The following is a 15,767-nucleotide window of genomic DNA, read 5'->3' on the forward strand; positions in this document are numbered from 1 at the left end:
AGAGGGCAATGAGCGTGCTATACACAAAAACCTTCCTCGTCTTCTATCTCCCTCAGTGTCTTTCCCCTTCTCATGTACCTCGCATTTTAACCTACCTTCCCCCAGTTATGAAATAAAAATATCCAGCACCCTACTATATTCAGCCACTGCCATATGGTTGTTCCTTCCCACCCGTGACTGCTGGTCTGTGCTGAACCGCAAGAGGCAAAGGCCATGGTAGTAGCAGGGGGAAACCTATGTACAATGTGCATTTATATAGAAGGAACCGTGGTACTTTCACAATGAGCAGTTACTTAACCAGCCTCCTGTGCTTTCGCAATATCTTTATGCTGATGCAGATAGAACTGACAAAGCATTTGACAGCCCTGGAGTCTTTCAAAATGTTAAAGAAAAATGTTGGCTGGCTTCTGCAAAAGGCAGTGCAGTTTCCCCTCAGCAGGGAAGCTTATCTGACCGGACTACTATCATTTTGTGTTTTTACCGCACAAAGTTATTGCCTGGGCAACTTGCACAGTCAATTTCAGAAGTATATTGGGGAACTTCACAGAGGCACGCTGTGGCTTTTCAGAAAAGTACCGGAACCCCTGAACTCCCTATATGAAAGGCACTGCCAGACAAGGAGCGGAAGAGGAAGTAGATACTCTGGCCAGGCTTCCTCAGCACTGCAGATCAAGCTGCTTAGAGGCAAGGTTGGCCAAAAGGCTTCTTTGGTGCCTTTTGGTTGGAATTTTAGGTAGTTGGGCGAGCTCAAGAAATGGGACAGATGTGCTGGGGGCGAGTACAAGAACCAGCAGACACAATGTGACACAGTTGAGCTAGCAGGCCAGAGGATGGAAGGCGTTTGCTGTTGCAAGGCCGGTGTGCTCAAAAGTGTAGGTTTTCAGAGTACAAAAATCACAATCATTGCTTTGCGACTGGCAATTTTCACCCTGCGAGTACTTGAGAATCATTAGGGGGTGAGAAAGAGGTGTCCCCCTGACTTTGTGCCGTGCCAGGTGGATATGTATGAGTGCTTTCTATGGTCACAAACCACTGGTGGAATAGCATATTTTGAAAGCAGGTGGTATCCATTTGCAAAGAACCTGTGAGAGACAGAGTCCTGCTTCCACCTTTCTCCGGCATCCTCTTACGATTGTGCATGTGAGTATGAGGGCTGCCGTTGCACGCAAGCCTACATCCTCGCGCAAGGATGTGCAGAAGGAATGTACGCGAGACTAAGAGGAGTGGCCATTTTGCACTATACTGAATAGCTGCATAGAATGCAGCGCAACGAAGGATTAAGACACATTACACTACCCTGCAAAAACAGATCTGTGACCTGATCCTTCATACATATGGCCAAAATAGTTTTATGACAAGACTTAGGAAGCTAGAAGAGTAGTCAAAAAGTGTTAGCCAAATTAATTAGAAAGTTAAAGTGAGTGAAATCAAAATACAAAAGAAAGTCTTGTAATGAAATTAGTGGAAATAAATACACCTAAAAAATATTAATATATATCGAATAAATCAATAATAAGCATAAAGCATTAAAGTAAGCAGGCAAAAGGGCAAGGAGAAAAACTAATGAGAAAACCGAAGTCTGCACGGCAGGTTGTCACTGAGAGTGAGTCCTCACACGGATCAGTGTGGCTGAGAGAGCTGGACTGGAAGTACAAACCTGTACCTACCCTTCAGAAGGCAGCCACTAGAATGTGGTCATGTGGACCTTCATGGCTTCGTCATGTCTCCACATCCTTCTTTGAAAGCAGTCCGGTCCTGGGTGCTGGGCGGTCTCTGCTAAGCAGACAGGTTGGTGGGACTGAATCTAAGTCAGCCTTAGCATGGGCGTTAACGGATAAAGACCGGTCCTTCTGTGCCGATGGAACCACAAAATTACTTTTTTTTATGCTTGTGTCCCTTGCTGCCAACATGGGTTGGTGATTCCTAAGGTACACCAGGGACTACTCCAGCAGACGCCTGCAGGCAGAGCTTAGTCACATCCTACAGCACTTATTCCATTTTCAGGCCTCCATGTAGATCTGGCATGACTCTTTGCAGGGTTCCCTCACACTGCTCCCGAGGCTTGTCAACAATCTGCGTTGGAGGGAGGCTGCCTTCAAAGCAGGAATACAGCTCCTCAAGAGAAGCCCTGGCCATTATACAAAACAGTCCAGCTTCAAGGGCTCTCGACAGGACCCACAGACTTGGAGATCTGTAGCTGCGCCCAGTATGGCTCCTCAATCCAAGGCTTGGAAAGATTTCAGCAGAACGACTTCCCGGCTTCAAACAAATATTCCATTCCCTCAGTTCTGAAAGGCCCTTACAATTCTGGAGCCTTTCCAGTTCTTTTAAACATCTGCCGCATTATGCCGCATAATATGCCTTTTGTTGCTGCATAATTTAGTCAATTTTGTTACATAACTCAGGTGTCCCTGCCTTCAGCTAACCCAGCACATGGTACGCACCCCTTGTTCTACAGTGTGGACATCAATAAATTGCACAGGTTTTCTTTTCTGGCCCATTAGTTTCATACTTTCCATGTTATGACTGCAAGATGGTTTATTGAGAGAATGGCTTCTATTCATTTCAACCCCCATATAGATTACTTCAAAATAACTGATATATGAAAGCCATGGAATAGACATAAGGTTCACTGTTTTGTCGGGCCTGCAAAGTCAATGCAGCAGTTTGCCAGTCACACAATCAATCGTCTCAACTCATTCTACCCACTAAAAAATGCACTTCCCCCCTGAGTGAATACTATGTGTGGCCTCAAGGAGGAATTTAAGATGTTAAAAAGGCGGCATTCCATTATATTTCTTCTGGATTGCACTGAGTCCCATACCTCATTAGTTCTGAAAAGTGTTACATGATGCTGCTACACTGAACTTTATTTTATAAACAAAAGTTTATAAAAAGCTCAGAATACATTTTGGCTTGCTAAAATTCTATTTGCCTGAATTCCAAGAAAGATTCAGGCAGAGACTGTCAGAAAGTTGTTACAAAAACACAAGACTTGTTTCAAAAGCATGGCCTCACTTATAGTTTCAGAGTTGCTAACTGTATGGAGACAACCCCCCTGAAGTGAAAACTCATGATGGTTGCGTGACCGTACATGTGAAGTAATTGGTCGAATATGGCCTAAACGACCTCATGCAATAATCGTGTGCGAGAACACATAACGCAAGGACCCATTGTGGAACTGGTGCCTCTACTGGCACATGCACTGATACTGGCACAAACCCGTACACTACCACACACTGCCACCTTCCCTCTTTCCATTCACATTGATACCACATTGACACCTGCACTCTGTGGTATTTGAACTTCTCACGCAGTGAATGACACTAGTACTAGCACCAGCACCAGAACCCTCAGTTTCCTGCACTCTCAGCTGCACCTGAATTAGCACCTTAACAATGCCTCATTGTAATGGAAATTATTCCATGATAAACCCTCACAGATATGAAATCACTGTTATGGCATCCAATCTTGAGGATGTAAAATTGGTTTACTGTAAGTAGAGTGCTTTTGTTAGGGCCTTTGTGTTGCAAGGTCAAAATCAAGAGGCTTGTTAAGACCCTTCATGTCCTTTGTCGTTGACATGTCTCTGCCAATTGGTAGCCACGAGGGTCTGTGGCATTCTCTGAATCCCCAAGATTGGGTGTTATTAATGTGGACAGTGAGGTCCTGATCTTTACCACGGCTTACGTGTTCAGACTGTTGGAAGGATGGAACTTTATGATGAAACAGGCTACCTGGGGGGTGGGAGTGACCGCACAACATTGTTTTTACTCAAACTCTTTAATGATTAAGACACAACCACCGGGTATCAGGCCTTGCACTCATTGTGTTGCGTGGTGTGTTTAGGGAGGATGCATTGATACCCTTAGATTGCTTTTCTTCTCCCTCCTCCTTTATTGTATTGAGGGCATGAAGACACTAGGGCAGGGAGGCATGATCTCTGGAAAAACACTGGATCATTAACACACTGACAAATTAAATGCACTGATACCGATATGGAAAGTACATGTCACAGGGAATGCACTGATAGGGAGAGAGATGACACACAGACTCTGAGATGAAAGAATACACTGACTCATTGATAGGTAGGCATTGCCTTTGAGATAATGAATGCATTTACATTGGGGCAGGGACGACACTGACATTGCACCTACACAGGGGATTTGGAGAAATTCACACCAGGAAAAGATGACATTCTCACTTTCACCAAATATCAAGTCACTTTGATTCACCTTTGCTGCCCTCAAGGGACACATTGCCAAAAAAACACAACCTTAGCCTGGTACCAGCTCTGTCTTCCAAAGAAACTGACATAATTTCTTCCAGAAAGCAACTTCAGAATTGCTTCTCAAGCCCTCATACTCTTGCATGTGGATGGTGATAACACCCTGCTCCATTGCCTCCAATACTCCACTCTGGCACCCTTTAAGGGTATCCCCAATGCAGTAGCATGTCTCATGACGGGCTAGACAGAATATGAAATCACCTTGGCATCCATGGCTAAGTAGCTTAGATATCAGCCTGGATTCCTGCGTTGGGGACCACAACATGTCAGGTTTGTAGACCAACAGCTATTTCAACCATAAAAAGATGGAAAGCCCAGCTCAAGGACAGGATGTCCAGGGATGCATTCTCATGCGGTGAAAAGCCCATCCATGGCTGAGTTAGATGGAGCAGTACGTGCATTTGGAGGGGGAGGCCCACCTTTTGTTTGGGTGGCTGGTTGTGTGGGTTGGAAGTGTTTGGTCAATTGATGGCCAGCTCAGGTTGTAATATAGTTTGTCTAAAGATGGGTTGAATGTAGTTCCAGTCAAGGCTATGGTGGAGCAAAGCACCATTTAAAGGGAGAAGGCACTTCCATAGGGACCATTGCTGTTGGGAAGTGTGAGGCCGGGAGGTGGAAGGCCTATCTAGGATAGTTGGGTGGGTGCAATATTAAATGAATAAATGATGCAACCTGATTTATTACAATACATTTCAAACAAATAGTAGATTGTTCCTCTGGTTATTCTTCAGTCAGAATCCAACAGGCAGAACATTTTTACACACGGATATGAAGTTTACGAGTTTTTGGATGCTACTGTTCCTTTCTTCAAGAAGGTGTATTTATTATAAAGTGTAAGAATCAACAAATGTACTAATCACAACTGAAACATAAAATTCAGGGTAATGTTCTTGATAAATGACCCAAGCAAAAAATAGTAAATCCTACCGCAAGGCTCCACTGTATAGATTTATATCAGCTGCTATCCAGCAATGGTTTGAATCGTGAGTTGGACCACGTCTTTCGTAGGATTTTTTAATTTCTAAAGAAATGCGCTCTAAATTAACCAACCCACTCCGCTCTGTGCTCTTGTTGTAACACAACCCCATCCAGAGAGACCTACCATGCTGGGTCCTCAGTTTCTCAGAGTTGCCCCCTAAAACCTACCCACACTGGTGTGGTCTCTGACTGGCTGTAGGCTGCCAGCCACCACCAGACATGTTTCTGGTTCCCTGGGTAGAGAGCCTCTGCTCTTTGGGACCAGAAACAATGCACATCCTAGGAGATGTCACACCTCCTCCCCCAGGATGGGGCAGTGCTCGAAGGGGAAGTTTCAAAGAACTGCCGCCTTTGTAATGCAACCCCCAGCCTCTTCTGCTAGCGACAGATGGCAGCCCCCGGTTTACACCCCCACTTTTTGTGGGAAAACCAACTGCAAAACTTAGGGAACTAAGAAGTGTGCCCACCTCTGGCAACTCCACCCCTAAGGTGAGTGAAGCAAGGTGAAGCACATCTTTCAGTCCCATGAACTTGAAGATGGCGGGGACCCCTCCGATCAGGGCTAGGTCCATGGGCCCTCCCACAGGAGGGCGTGGTAACCCCAGGTAAGGTGCAGATGGCCCTATCTGCCACTTCTGAAAAACACCCCTGAATCTAGTATTTAGGTGGCCCTCCCCAGACCTAGGACCTAGATCTGCGAAGACCTAAGAAGGAAGAAGACATCCCTGCAGAGAAGAATGAAGATGAAGACTGTCTTGGCCCCAGCTCGACCGGTCTGTCTCCAGCTTCTGAGAACTGGTGACCTGTCTTGCAACCAGTGACCTCTGAAAACCCTGAAAGGACTGCTGCCTTCGAAAAAGACTCCAGTCTCCAATGGACAGCAGGCCTGTCAGGAAGAAACCAACTCCAAGCACTTTGGATCCAGGCAGATCCGCGTCTCCTGCCCACTCTACACCCAATGCCCCTGACCTGAGTGGCTCACCTGAGCAGCAACGTCTCCCCAGCATTCCTAACCTCCTGTCCAGCGTTGGCTGACATCTCCTGATTTCAATGACGGTGCCTGCAGTGTGAATCCAGAGGCTCACCCTGACTGCGACCGGCTCTGGTAAGAAGACTTCGACGTTGAAAGGCACCCCTGCACCCGAAACCCCTGGGCCTTGGTGAGCTGATCTGATGGTGCCACTACAACCCCCTACATCGCAACTTACCTCTGCTTTCTTTGGTCTCTTCAACCTCCGGTGCCATGCCTGCAGCCTATTTGACAAAAGATGAAACCCCCTTGAAAAGCATTGGGCTCGCAATGCCAATTTTGCATCCAGCACCCGGCTGTCCCTGTGCCACTGGTGGTGCATGCTCGGTGCTGCTTTGTGGCCCCCCTGTGCTTGTGCTAACCCCCAAAACCTGGCCCCTGCAGCCGATCTACTTCCAAGCAGTGTGCCTCTAGGCACCCCCAGTCTCCATTGAAAAGCATTGGGCTGAAATCTGATTTTGACCTCTGCACCTGGCTGCCTCTGGCCTGCTGGTGTTGCAGTCTTGGTACTCAACCTGACTCTTGCCCCTTGCTGACTTTTGGTCCTGAAGACTGCCCTCCCCAGTCCTGAAGACTAGGGAGGAGCACCTAAATACTAGATTCAGGGGTGTTTTTTTTCCGGAAGTGGCAGATAGGGCCAATCTGCACCTTACCTGGGGTTACCATGCCCTCCTGTGGGAGGGGCCATAGACCTAGCCCTGATCGGAGGGATCGTCTCCATCTTCAAGTTCATGGGACTGAAAGATGTGCTTCACCTTGCTTCACTCACCTTAGGGGTGGAGTTGGCAGAGGTGGGCACACTTCTTAGTTCCCTAAGTTTTGCTGTTGGTTTTCCCGCAAAAAGTGGGGGTGTAAACCGGGGGCTGCCACCTGTCGCTAGCAGAAGAGGCTGGGAGTTGCATTACAAAGGCAGCAGGTCTTGGAAACTTCCCCTTTGAGCACTGGCCCATCCTGGGGGATGAGGTGTGACATCTCCTAGGATGTGCATTGTTTCTGGTCCCAAAGAGCAGAGGCTCTCTACCCAGGGAACCAGAAACATGTCTGGTGGTGGCTGGCAGCCTACAGCCAGTCAGAGACCACACCAGTGTGGGTAGGTTTCAGGGGGCAACTCTGAGAAACTGAGGACCCAGCATGGTAGGTCTCTCGGGATGGAGTTGTGTTACAACAAGAGCACAGAGCTGAGTGGGTTGGTTGATTTAGAGCGCATGTCTTTAGAAATTAAAATAAAAATACTACGAAAGACGTGGTCCAACACACGATTCAAACCATTGCTGGATAGCAGCCAATATAAATCTATACAGTGGAGCCTTGCAGTAGGATTTACTATTTTTTGCTTGGGTCATTTATCAAGAACATTACCCTAAATTTTATGTTTCAGTTGTGATTAGTACATTTGTTGATTCTTACACTTTACAATAAATACACCTTCTTGAAGAAAGGAACAGTAGCATCCAAAAACACGTAGACTTCATCTCCATGTGTAAAAATGTTCTGCCTGTTGGATTTTGACTGAAGAATAACCAGAGGAACAATCTACAATTTGTTTGAAATTTATTGTATTAAATCTGTTTAACCGCATTATTGTTTCCCCCACAAGATAACATTGAACTGTTCTGAAAAGTTTCTATTTTTCAAAGTGAAAAGTATTTTCATTTAAAAACATACTTACAGTATTGCAAATTTTTCTGTCTTAAAATAAAATACATGCAAAGTATATTTTTCGAAAATTGGTCTGGATCTCCTTGAGTTGTGTGTCCATTATTGGGCAATGTTGTGCAAAAAATGTCTAACACTCCTCTGTGTTAGGCCTAAGGCTGCTCGCCCACACTAGATCACTTAGGTTTTACATTGAGCTCTGAACACTTTTGGGGAATCCCTGGACTCTGTGTATGGTGTACCCAGCTAGTAGCAATGCCATATACAGAGCCAGCTTCCTACATACAGGCTCATGGAAAACCCAGAAACTAGTGGCCATCTGTTTGAAGGGGAACATCCTTTTCGACGCGAATTTTACACCGCAGTACTTTTAGAACGCGTCCTTTACAACGCAAGTCGTAACCACGACTTGCGCTGGAGGGCGCTAGAGGATAAAGAATAATAAATTTACTATTCCAACACCTTCCCTAGTATCCAAGGGGACTGGTGTTGGAATAGTAAATTATATTATTTACTATCCGCGCCCCCAACGCAAGTCGTGGTTACGACTTGCGTTGTAAAAGACGCGTTGTAAAAGCACGCATTGTGACAGTACGCGTCGTACCGTCATACATCCCTTCAGGCCTGGCCTGTTCAAAGATGTCTGTCTCACCATGAGGATGTTTGTTTCATTCCCAGAAGAAGAGGCTGAAGTCTGGGAAGTCACTGCCCCTGGGTGTGGAAGTGGCAGGTGCTGAGATCCCGAGCCGTTCTTTCTCTGAAAGATGCACAAGGAGGTCATTCAAGAAGAAGGACCAGAAAGAGATTTGGGGAGGTGAGACTGCTTGGATGGTAAATGATAGATCATCCCTTGGATGGGAGTTTCAAGAGCAGAGAAGTCACTTGGCAATACAAGTGGCACTGGGAGGTGAAGACATCAATTAGGAGGGGAAATGATATTTAGAGAGATTTCCCAGAGTTGGAGCAAATTGCTGGATAATTGAAGGCACAATTACATTCATTGCCTGTGGTACACACCATCCCCACATTGTAAAACACTACTTCCCTTCTGTAGCAAACCACCTCCATCTGCAGCATTCTACCCCTGCTATGCTACTCCATCTCCTGCGTACCACTCCACCTTCTTCTGTACCACTCCACCTTCTTCTGTACCACTCCACCTTCTTCAGTACCACTCCACCTTCTTCTGTACCACTCCACCTTCTTCTGTACCACTCCACCTTCTTCTGTACCACTCCACCTTCTGCTGTACCACTCCACCTTCTTCTGTACTACTCCATCTTCTTCTGTACCACTCCACTTTCTTCTGTACCACTCCACTTTCTCCTGTACCACTCCACTTTCTCCTGTACCACTCCACTTTCTCCTGTACCACTCCACTTTCTCCTGTACCACTGCACTTTCTCCTGTACCACTCCACCTTCTGCTGTACCACCCCACCTTCTTCTGTACCACTCCACTTTCTCCTGTACCACTCCACTTTCTCCTGTACCACTCCACTTTCTCCTGTACCACTCCACCTTCTCCTGTACCACTCCACCTTCTTCTGTACCACTCCACCTTCTGCTGTAGCACTCCACCTTCTTTTGTACCACTCCACCTTCTTTTGTACCACTCCACCTTCTTCTGTACCACTCCACTTTCTGCTTTACCACTCCACTTTCTGCTTTACCACTCCACCCTCTGCTGTACCACTCCACCCTCTGCTGTACCACTCCACCCTCTGCTGTACCACTCCACCCTCTGCTGTACCACTCCACCCTCTGCTGTACCACTCCACCTTCTGCTGTGCCACTTCACCTTCTGCTGTACCACTCCATCTTCTGCTGTACCACTCCACTTTCTGCTCTACTACCTTCACCTTCTGCTGTACCACTCCACCTTCTGCTGTACCACTCCACCTTCTTTTGTACCACTCCACCTTCTTTTGTACCACTCCACGTTCTTCTGTACTGCTTCACCTTCTTCTGTACCACTCCACATTTTGCTGTACCACTCCACTTTTTGCTGTACCACTTCACTTTCTGCTGAACCACTCCACTTTCTGCTTTACCACTCCACTTTCTGCTTTACCACTCCACCTTCTGCTGTACCACTCCACCTTCTGCTGTACCACTCCACCTTCTGCTGTACCACTCCACCTCCTGCTGTACCACTCCACCTTCTGCTGTACCACTCCACCTCCTGCTGTACCACTCCACCTTCTGCTGTACCACTCCACCTTCTGCTGTACCACTCCACCTTCTGCTGTACCACTCCCCCTTCTGCTGTACCGCTCCCCCTTCTGCTGTACCGCTCCACCTTCTTCTGTACCGCTCCACCTTCTTCTGTACCGCTCCACCTTCTTCTGTACCGCTCCACTTTCTTCTGTACCGCTCCACCTTCTTCTGTACCGCTCCACCTTCTGCTCTACCACTCCACCTTCTGCTCTACCACTCCACCTTCTGCTCTACCACTCCACCGTCTGCTCTACCGCTCCACCTTCTTCTGTACCGCTCCACCTTCTGCTCTACCACTCCACCTTCTGCTCTACCACTCCACCTTCTAATCTACCACTCCACTTTCTTCTCTACCACTCCACCTTCTTCTGTACCACTTCACCTTCTTCTGTACCACTCCACTGTTTGTGGTACCAATCCACTTTCTGCTGTACCACTCCGCCTTCTGCTGTACCACTCCACCTTCTGCTGTACCACTCCACCTTCTGCTGTACCACTCCACCTTCTGCTGTACCTCTCCACCTTCTGCTGTACCTCTCCGACTTCTGCTGTACCACTCCACCTTCTGCTGTACCACTCCACCTTCTGCTGTACCACTCCACCTTCTTCTCTACCACTCCACCTTCTGCTGTACCACTCCACCTTCTGCTGTACCACTCCACCTTCTGCTGTACCACTCCACCTTCTGCTGTACCACTCCACCTTCTTTTGCACCATTCCACCTTCTTTTATACCACTCCCCCTTCTTTTATACCACTCCCCCTTCTGCTGTACCACTCCACCTTCTTCTGTACCGCTCCACCTTCTTCTGTACCACTTCACCTTCTGCTGTACCACTCCACTTTTTGCGGTACCACTCCACTTTTTGCGGTACCACTCCACTTTCTTCTGTACCACTCCACTTTCTTCTGTACCACTCCACCTTCTTCTGTACCACTCCACCTTCTTCTGTACCACTCCACCATCTTCTCTACCACTCCACCTTCTGCTCTACCACTTCACCTTCTGCTCTACCACTCCACCTTCTGCTCTACCACTCCACCTTCTGCTGTACCACTCCACTTTCTTCTCTACCACTCCACCTTCTTCTCTACCACTCCACCTTCTTCTCTACCACTCCACCTTCTTCTCAACCACTTCACCTTCTGCTGTACCGCTCCACCTTCTGCTGTACCACTCCACCTTCTTCTCTACCACTCCACCTTGTTCTGTACCACTTCACCTTCTTCTGTACCACTACACCTTCTTCTGTACCACTCCACCATCTGCTGACCACTCCACCGTCTGCTGTACCACTCCACCTTCTTCTGTACCACTCCACCTTCTTCTGTACCACTCCACCTTCTTCTGTACCACTCCACCTTCTGCTGTACCGCTCCACCTTCTGCTGTACCGCTCCACCTTCTGCTGTACCGCTCCACCTTCTGCTGTACCGCTCCACCTTCTGCTGTACCGCTCCACCTTCTGCTGTACCGCTCCACCTTCTGCTGTACCGCTCCACCTTCTGCTGTACCGCTCCACCTTCTGCTGTACCGCTCCACCTTCTGCTGTACCGCTCCACCTTCTGCTGTACCGCTCCACCTTCTGCTGTACCGCTCCACCTTCTGCTGTACCGCTCCACCTTCTTCTGTACCGCTCCACCTTCTTCTGTACCACTCCACCTTCTTCTGTACCACTCCACGTTCTTCTGTACCACTCCACCGTCTGCTGTACCACTCCACCGTCTGCTGTACCACTCCACCTTCTTCTGTACCACTCCACCTTCTTCTGTACCACTCCACCATCTGATGTACCACTCTACCTTCTGATGTACCGCTCCACCTTCTGCTGTACCGCTCCACCTTCTGCTGTACCATTCCACTTTCTTCTGTACAACTCCACCTTCTGCTGTACCAGTTCACCTTCTTCTGTACCACTCCACCTTCTTCTGTACCACTCCACTTTCTTCTGTACCACTCCACCATCTGCTGACCGCTCCACCGTCTGCTGTACCACTCCACCGTCTGCTGTACCACTCCACCGTCTGCTGTACCACTCCACCGTCTGCTGTACCACTCCACCTTCTGCTGTACATCTCCACTTTCCTCTGTACCACTCCACTTTCCTCTGTACCACTCCACTTTCCTCTGTACCACTCCACCTTCTGCTGTACCACTCCACCTTCTTCTGTACAATTCCACTTTCTGCTGTACCACTCCACTTTCTGCTCTACCACTCCACCTTCTGCTAAGTAACACACAGCCTGAGTGCCACAACACTCTGTAACTATAACTGGGTTTTTGCTGAACAATACTATGTCCTGCACCTTCTTTTGCTGCACCATGTCACCACCTGCTCAACAACACTACCTCTCACTGTACCACTTAATCTTCGCTGTACAGCATATCCCCCTGTGACAGCGCCACACAGATTCTTACAGCACATCATCACCTGCTCCCCCACTTCACCTCCCACTGTAACTCACTTTCTCGTACTGTACCCTTATGATGTCTTGCTGCACTCTATCTCTCGCTGCTGTGGCACCCCTGCTCATGCTATCCCACATGCCCTCCTGAGTCTCACTATTGAACAAACTGCCTTTTGCTGTACATCGAAACCTCTTATTGCCCAAATCCCGCCAGACTATTCAAGCAATGCTTCTGTGGCACTCTTCCGCCTTGGCGTAACCTCCAAGATCTTTGTCTTAATCCACTAGAGAGTTCTACCTCTGGTCTCCATCTGCCAATGATAGCTGTTGAACTGACTGCTAGGCTCAGTCTGTGATACGTCTGAAGCTGTACGCTAGGCACTAGTCTCTAGCTCTGATTTCTTGGTAGTTTGGCATTGCACTTTATCACCTAGATCTTTTAGCCCTCACTTGGCACCTGATATTTCTGTATCTGGGCACTGTTCCTGATTTCTATGTACCTAGTCACTGGGACATGCTCCTGAACGCTCTACCTGGATTCCTTCCTGATCTATTTAGGGCTGGACTCAATCAGAAGAAGTATGGCTGGTTTCTGATACTTCTCTCTGTATCTGCCTCTTGCAGACCTTTCAGATTCTGACATCGCCTCTTCACTGCGTCGGCGCTCCCAAGGTTCTCTCAATTCCACCGGCAGCCTGGACTTAGGTTTCCTCTCGTCTCCCAAACCGAAATCTGAGGTGAGTATGGAGAATTTCTGATGCTGTATAGAAAATAGTCATCCTTGCGCTAGCCCAGCAGTACCAGACTCCCTGTGACAACCCTGTAGGTAACATGCCAACAGTGCCAACTCTCTGTTACCACCCCACTAATGTCAGCTCTCCAGTCGCAAACCACCAGTGCCTACCAGTACTAGCCAAAGGTCTCAGCCAACCAGTACCAGTCCACTGATCCACATCAATCAGTGCCAATCTTGTGGCACCAAGCCATCTGTATAGATCACCATCATTAGCTCACCAGAGTTAGTCTACTACTATCAAGACACCATTGCCGGTCTGCTAATGCCATCCTGTCATTAATAATTTTAAACCAGCCACTTGTCCAAGCCTTCTAGTACTAGCCCACCAGTGCCACTATAAACCAGATAGACCTACCAGCTGGTACCAGCTCACACGAGCTGATACCAGGTTGCACAAGTTGATTCTAGGTTGCACGAGTTGAGACCAGCTCACAAGAGCTCACCTTCTAAGGCAGGCATTTTATGTACTAGTTCACTCCTGAAAACCCAGCCTTAGTGCTGTTCCACGTCAGCTCTAACAGCTACTACTCATAGTGTCAGCCCCCATTGCTTGTCCACCAGTCCCTCACCCCCCAGTGCTGGTCTTATGTAGCATCCCATTTCTATTGGTTCACCAGCAGTAGCATAGTGGGACAACGCTGGAGGCCAGCCAACCAGTAAAAGACCTGCAACACCATTTGATGAAGTAATTGGTAATTTCACCTGCAATGTCGTCAGTTAAGTAATTTGAGATGTTATAAGTGATGTCATTGATCATATCATTTCAGATGTCATTAGTCATGTGATGGGTGAGGTCATAAGTCATGTGATGTGGGAGCCCACACAATTCTTATGAAAAGAAATCAGACTATATTAAATAATGTCTTGCTGAGGGCAAAGAGTATGTTGCTGAATAAGTGAAATAGTCTGGGTGGGAATATCATCTTCAGGACAGCGAAATGTCCCACTAGTGCGATCTGGAGTGTAGTCCAGCGCTCTGCTTGAAGTTTTATTGTTTTTGAACTCAAGGGTCATAGTTTGCCTGGATCCCTAAAATTATTATAAAAACGAATTATTAAATTCATTACAATACCAAACAATTTATTGTTATATGCAGTTGATTTGCAAAATAAGGATACAACCAAAATAATAATTTTAGAAGAAATAGTTTATCTCAATACATTTTATGCAGCATACAAGGCAACAAGTAAAGTATATACAATAACTGCTCAGTGTATCAAGTGAACACGCACACAACAAGTATTACAATTGCACACAGGTGATCAAGAGCAAAGAAATCGGGGGAAAAAGGAAAAACAATTTATTTTTAGAACACAGATGTTTTCCAATGAGAAAAGTTAATGGATGTTTGGAAATTGATATTCTGTATAGAATCAATCACTATTTGACTTTTCTAATGAATGACTGTCGACAGCGTTGCAAGCCTCATCAATTTAACAGTTCATCATCAGGACGCAATATTGAATGATTAAACACAAGCGATGTAAAAGCTGTTTATTCAATTAATAGGAACTGATTAAATCAAGGTGAACGAAAAATGATGAAGTGCTGTTCCAGGACGACTGGTGCAAAATGTAGAATGTTGGTCCAAGACAAACCGAAAGTGCAGTAGAAAACCAACATTCGCTGTAGATAGCGTAGACTCACGTAGAAGTAACAAACAACCGCTGTACGGATCTGTCAAGGTCCTCGAGGGCATAAAGGGGAGCCCAAAGTGCTCACAATCATGTGGTTAAGAAATGGTTTTCCACATGGGAGGGTAATCAAGGCCCAGTTGATTTAAATGCTGGCATGGCTTCTGCAAGAATCTAGAGCCGCTGGATTACTTGAGTTCAAATTTGTTGTGTCCTGATAATGACTTGTTAAATTGAGAAGGTTCAATATTCCATACAATAATACATTGTTAGGTATTGTACTGAATTTAATTATTTGCTTTTATAATGATCCCTATATGAACCTTGTCCCTTTGAAACATTAGGTACCCCGTCCATGTGGGTCTACGGGTTGCTCCTGTAGTATTTATACAGATATCTTGTTCGAGTATCGCACCATAATAAGGGAAATCCAGCAGTGGGTTTATGTGTTCCTGGTGTCATCTGGAATTTATTCCAGATCATTTGGAGCCAACAGTATCTACCAAATCTTATTGTTTTTCTCATAATGGGGCAGATATTGTGGGCAGGTTCCTTGAGGTAGTGTACAAAATCATCGGCATACAGGGAAATGAGATATCTCTTCCCTGCAATATATGAGCCATAATGAGGGTGTTTTTCTTTTAGTTTGCTAATGGGTTCTTCATAATTGCAAATAGCAACAGTAAAAGGGTGCCTCCTGCCACGTACCACATGCCACTGGAATAGGAGAGAAAATGCAGGCATTGATACGGAGCCTAG

At 46.8% G+C, this 15,767-nt stretch overlaps 1 protein-coding gene across 3 annotated transcripts in view; it reads left to right on the plus strand.

Moving 5' to 3' along the window:
* Positions 1-15,767, plus strand: part of RGS14 (regulator of G protein signaling 14) — a 409,263-nt gene that overhangs the window by 279,130 nt on the left and 114,366 nt on the right. For all 3 annotated transcript variants that reach the window (XM_078652746.1, XM_078652748.1, XM_078652749.1), the window contains 2 exons: positions 8,631-8,766; positions 13,203-13,315. In XM_078652746.1, the coding sequence (XP_078508872.1) occupies positions 8,631-8,766; positions 13,203-13,315 (249 nt within the window). The remainder of the gene's footprint in view (positions 1-8,630; positions 8,767-13,202; positions 13,316-15,767) is intronic.

Source organism: Lissotriton helveticus, chromosome 7 (genome assembly GCF_964261635.1).
Source record: "Lissotriton helveticus chromosome 7, aLisHel1.1, whole genome shotgun sequence".
NCBI classification, from domain to species: domain Eukaryota; kingdom Metazoa; phylum Chordata; class Amphibia; order Caudata; family Salamandridae; genus Lissotriton; species Lissotriton helveticus.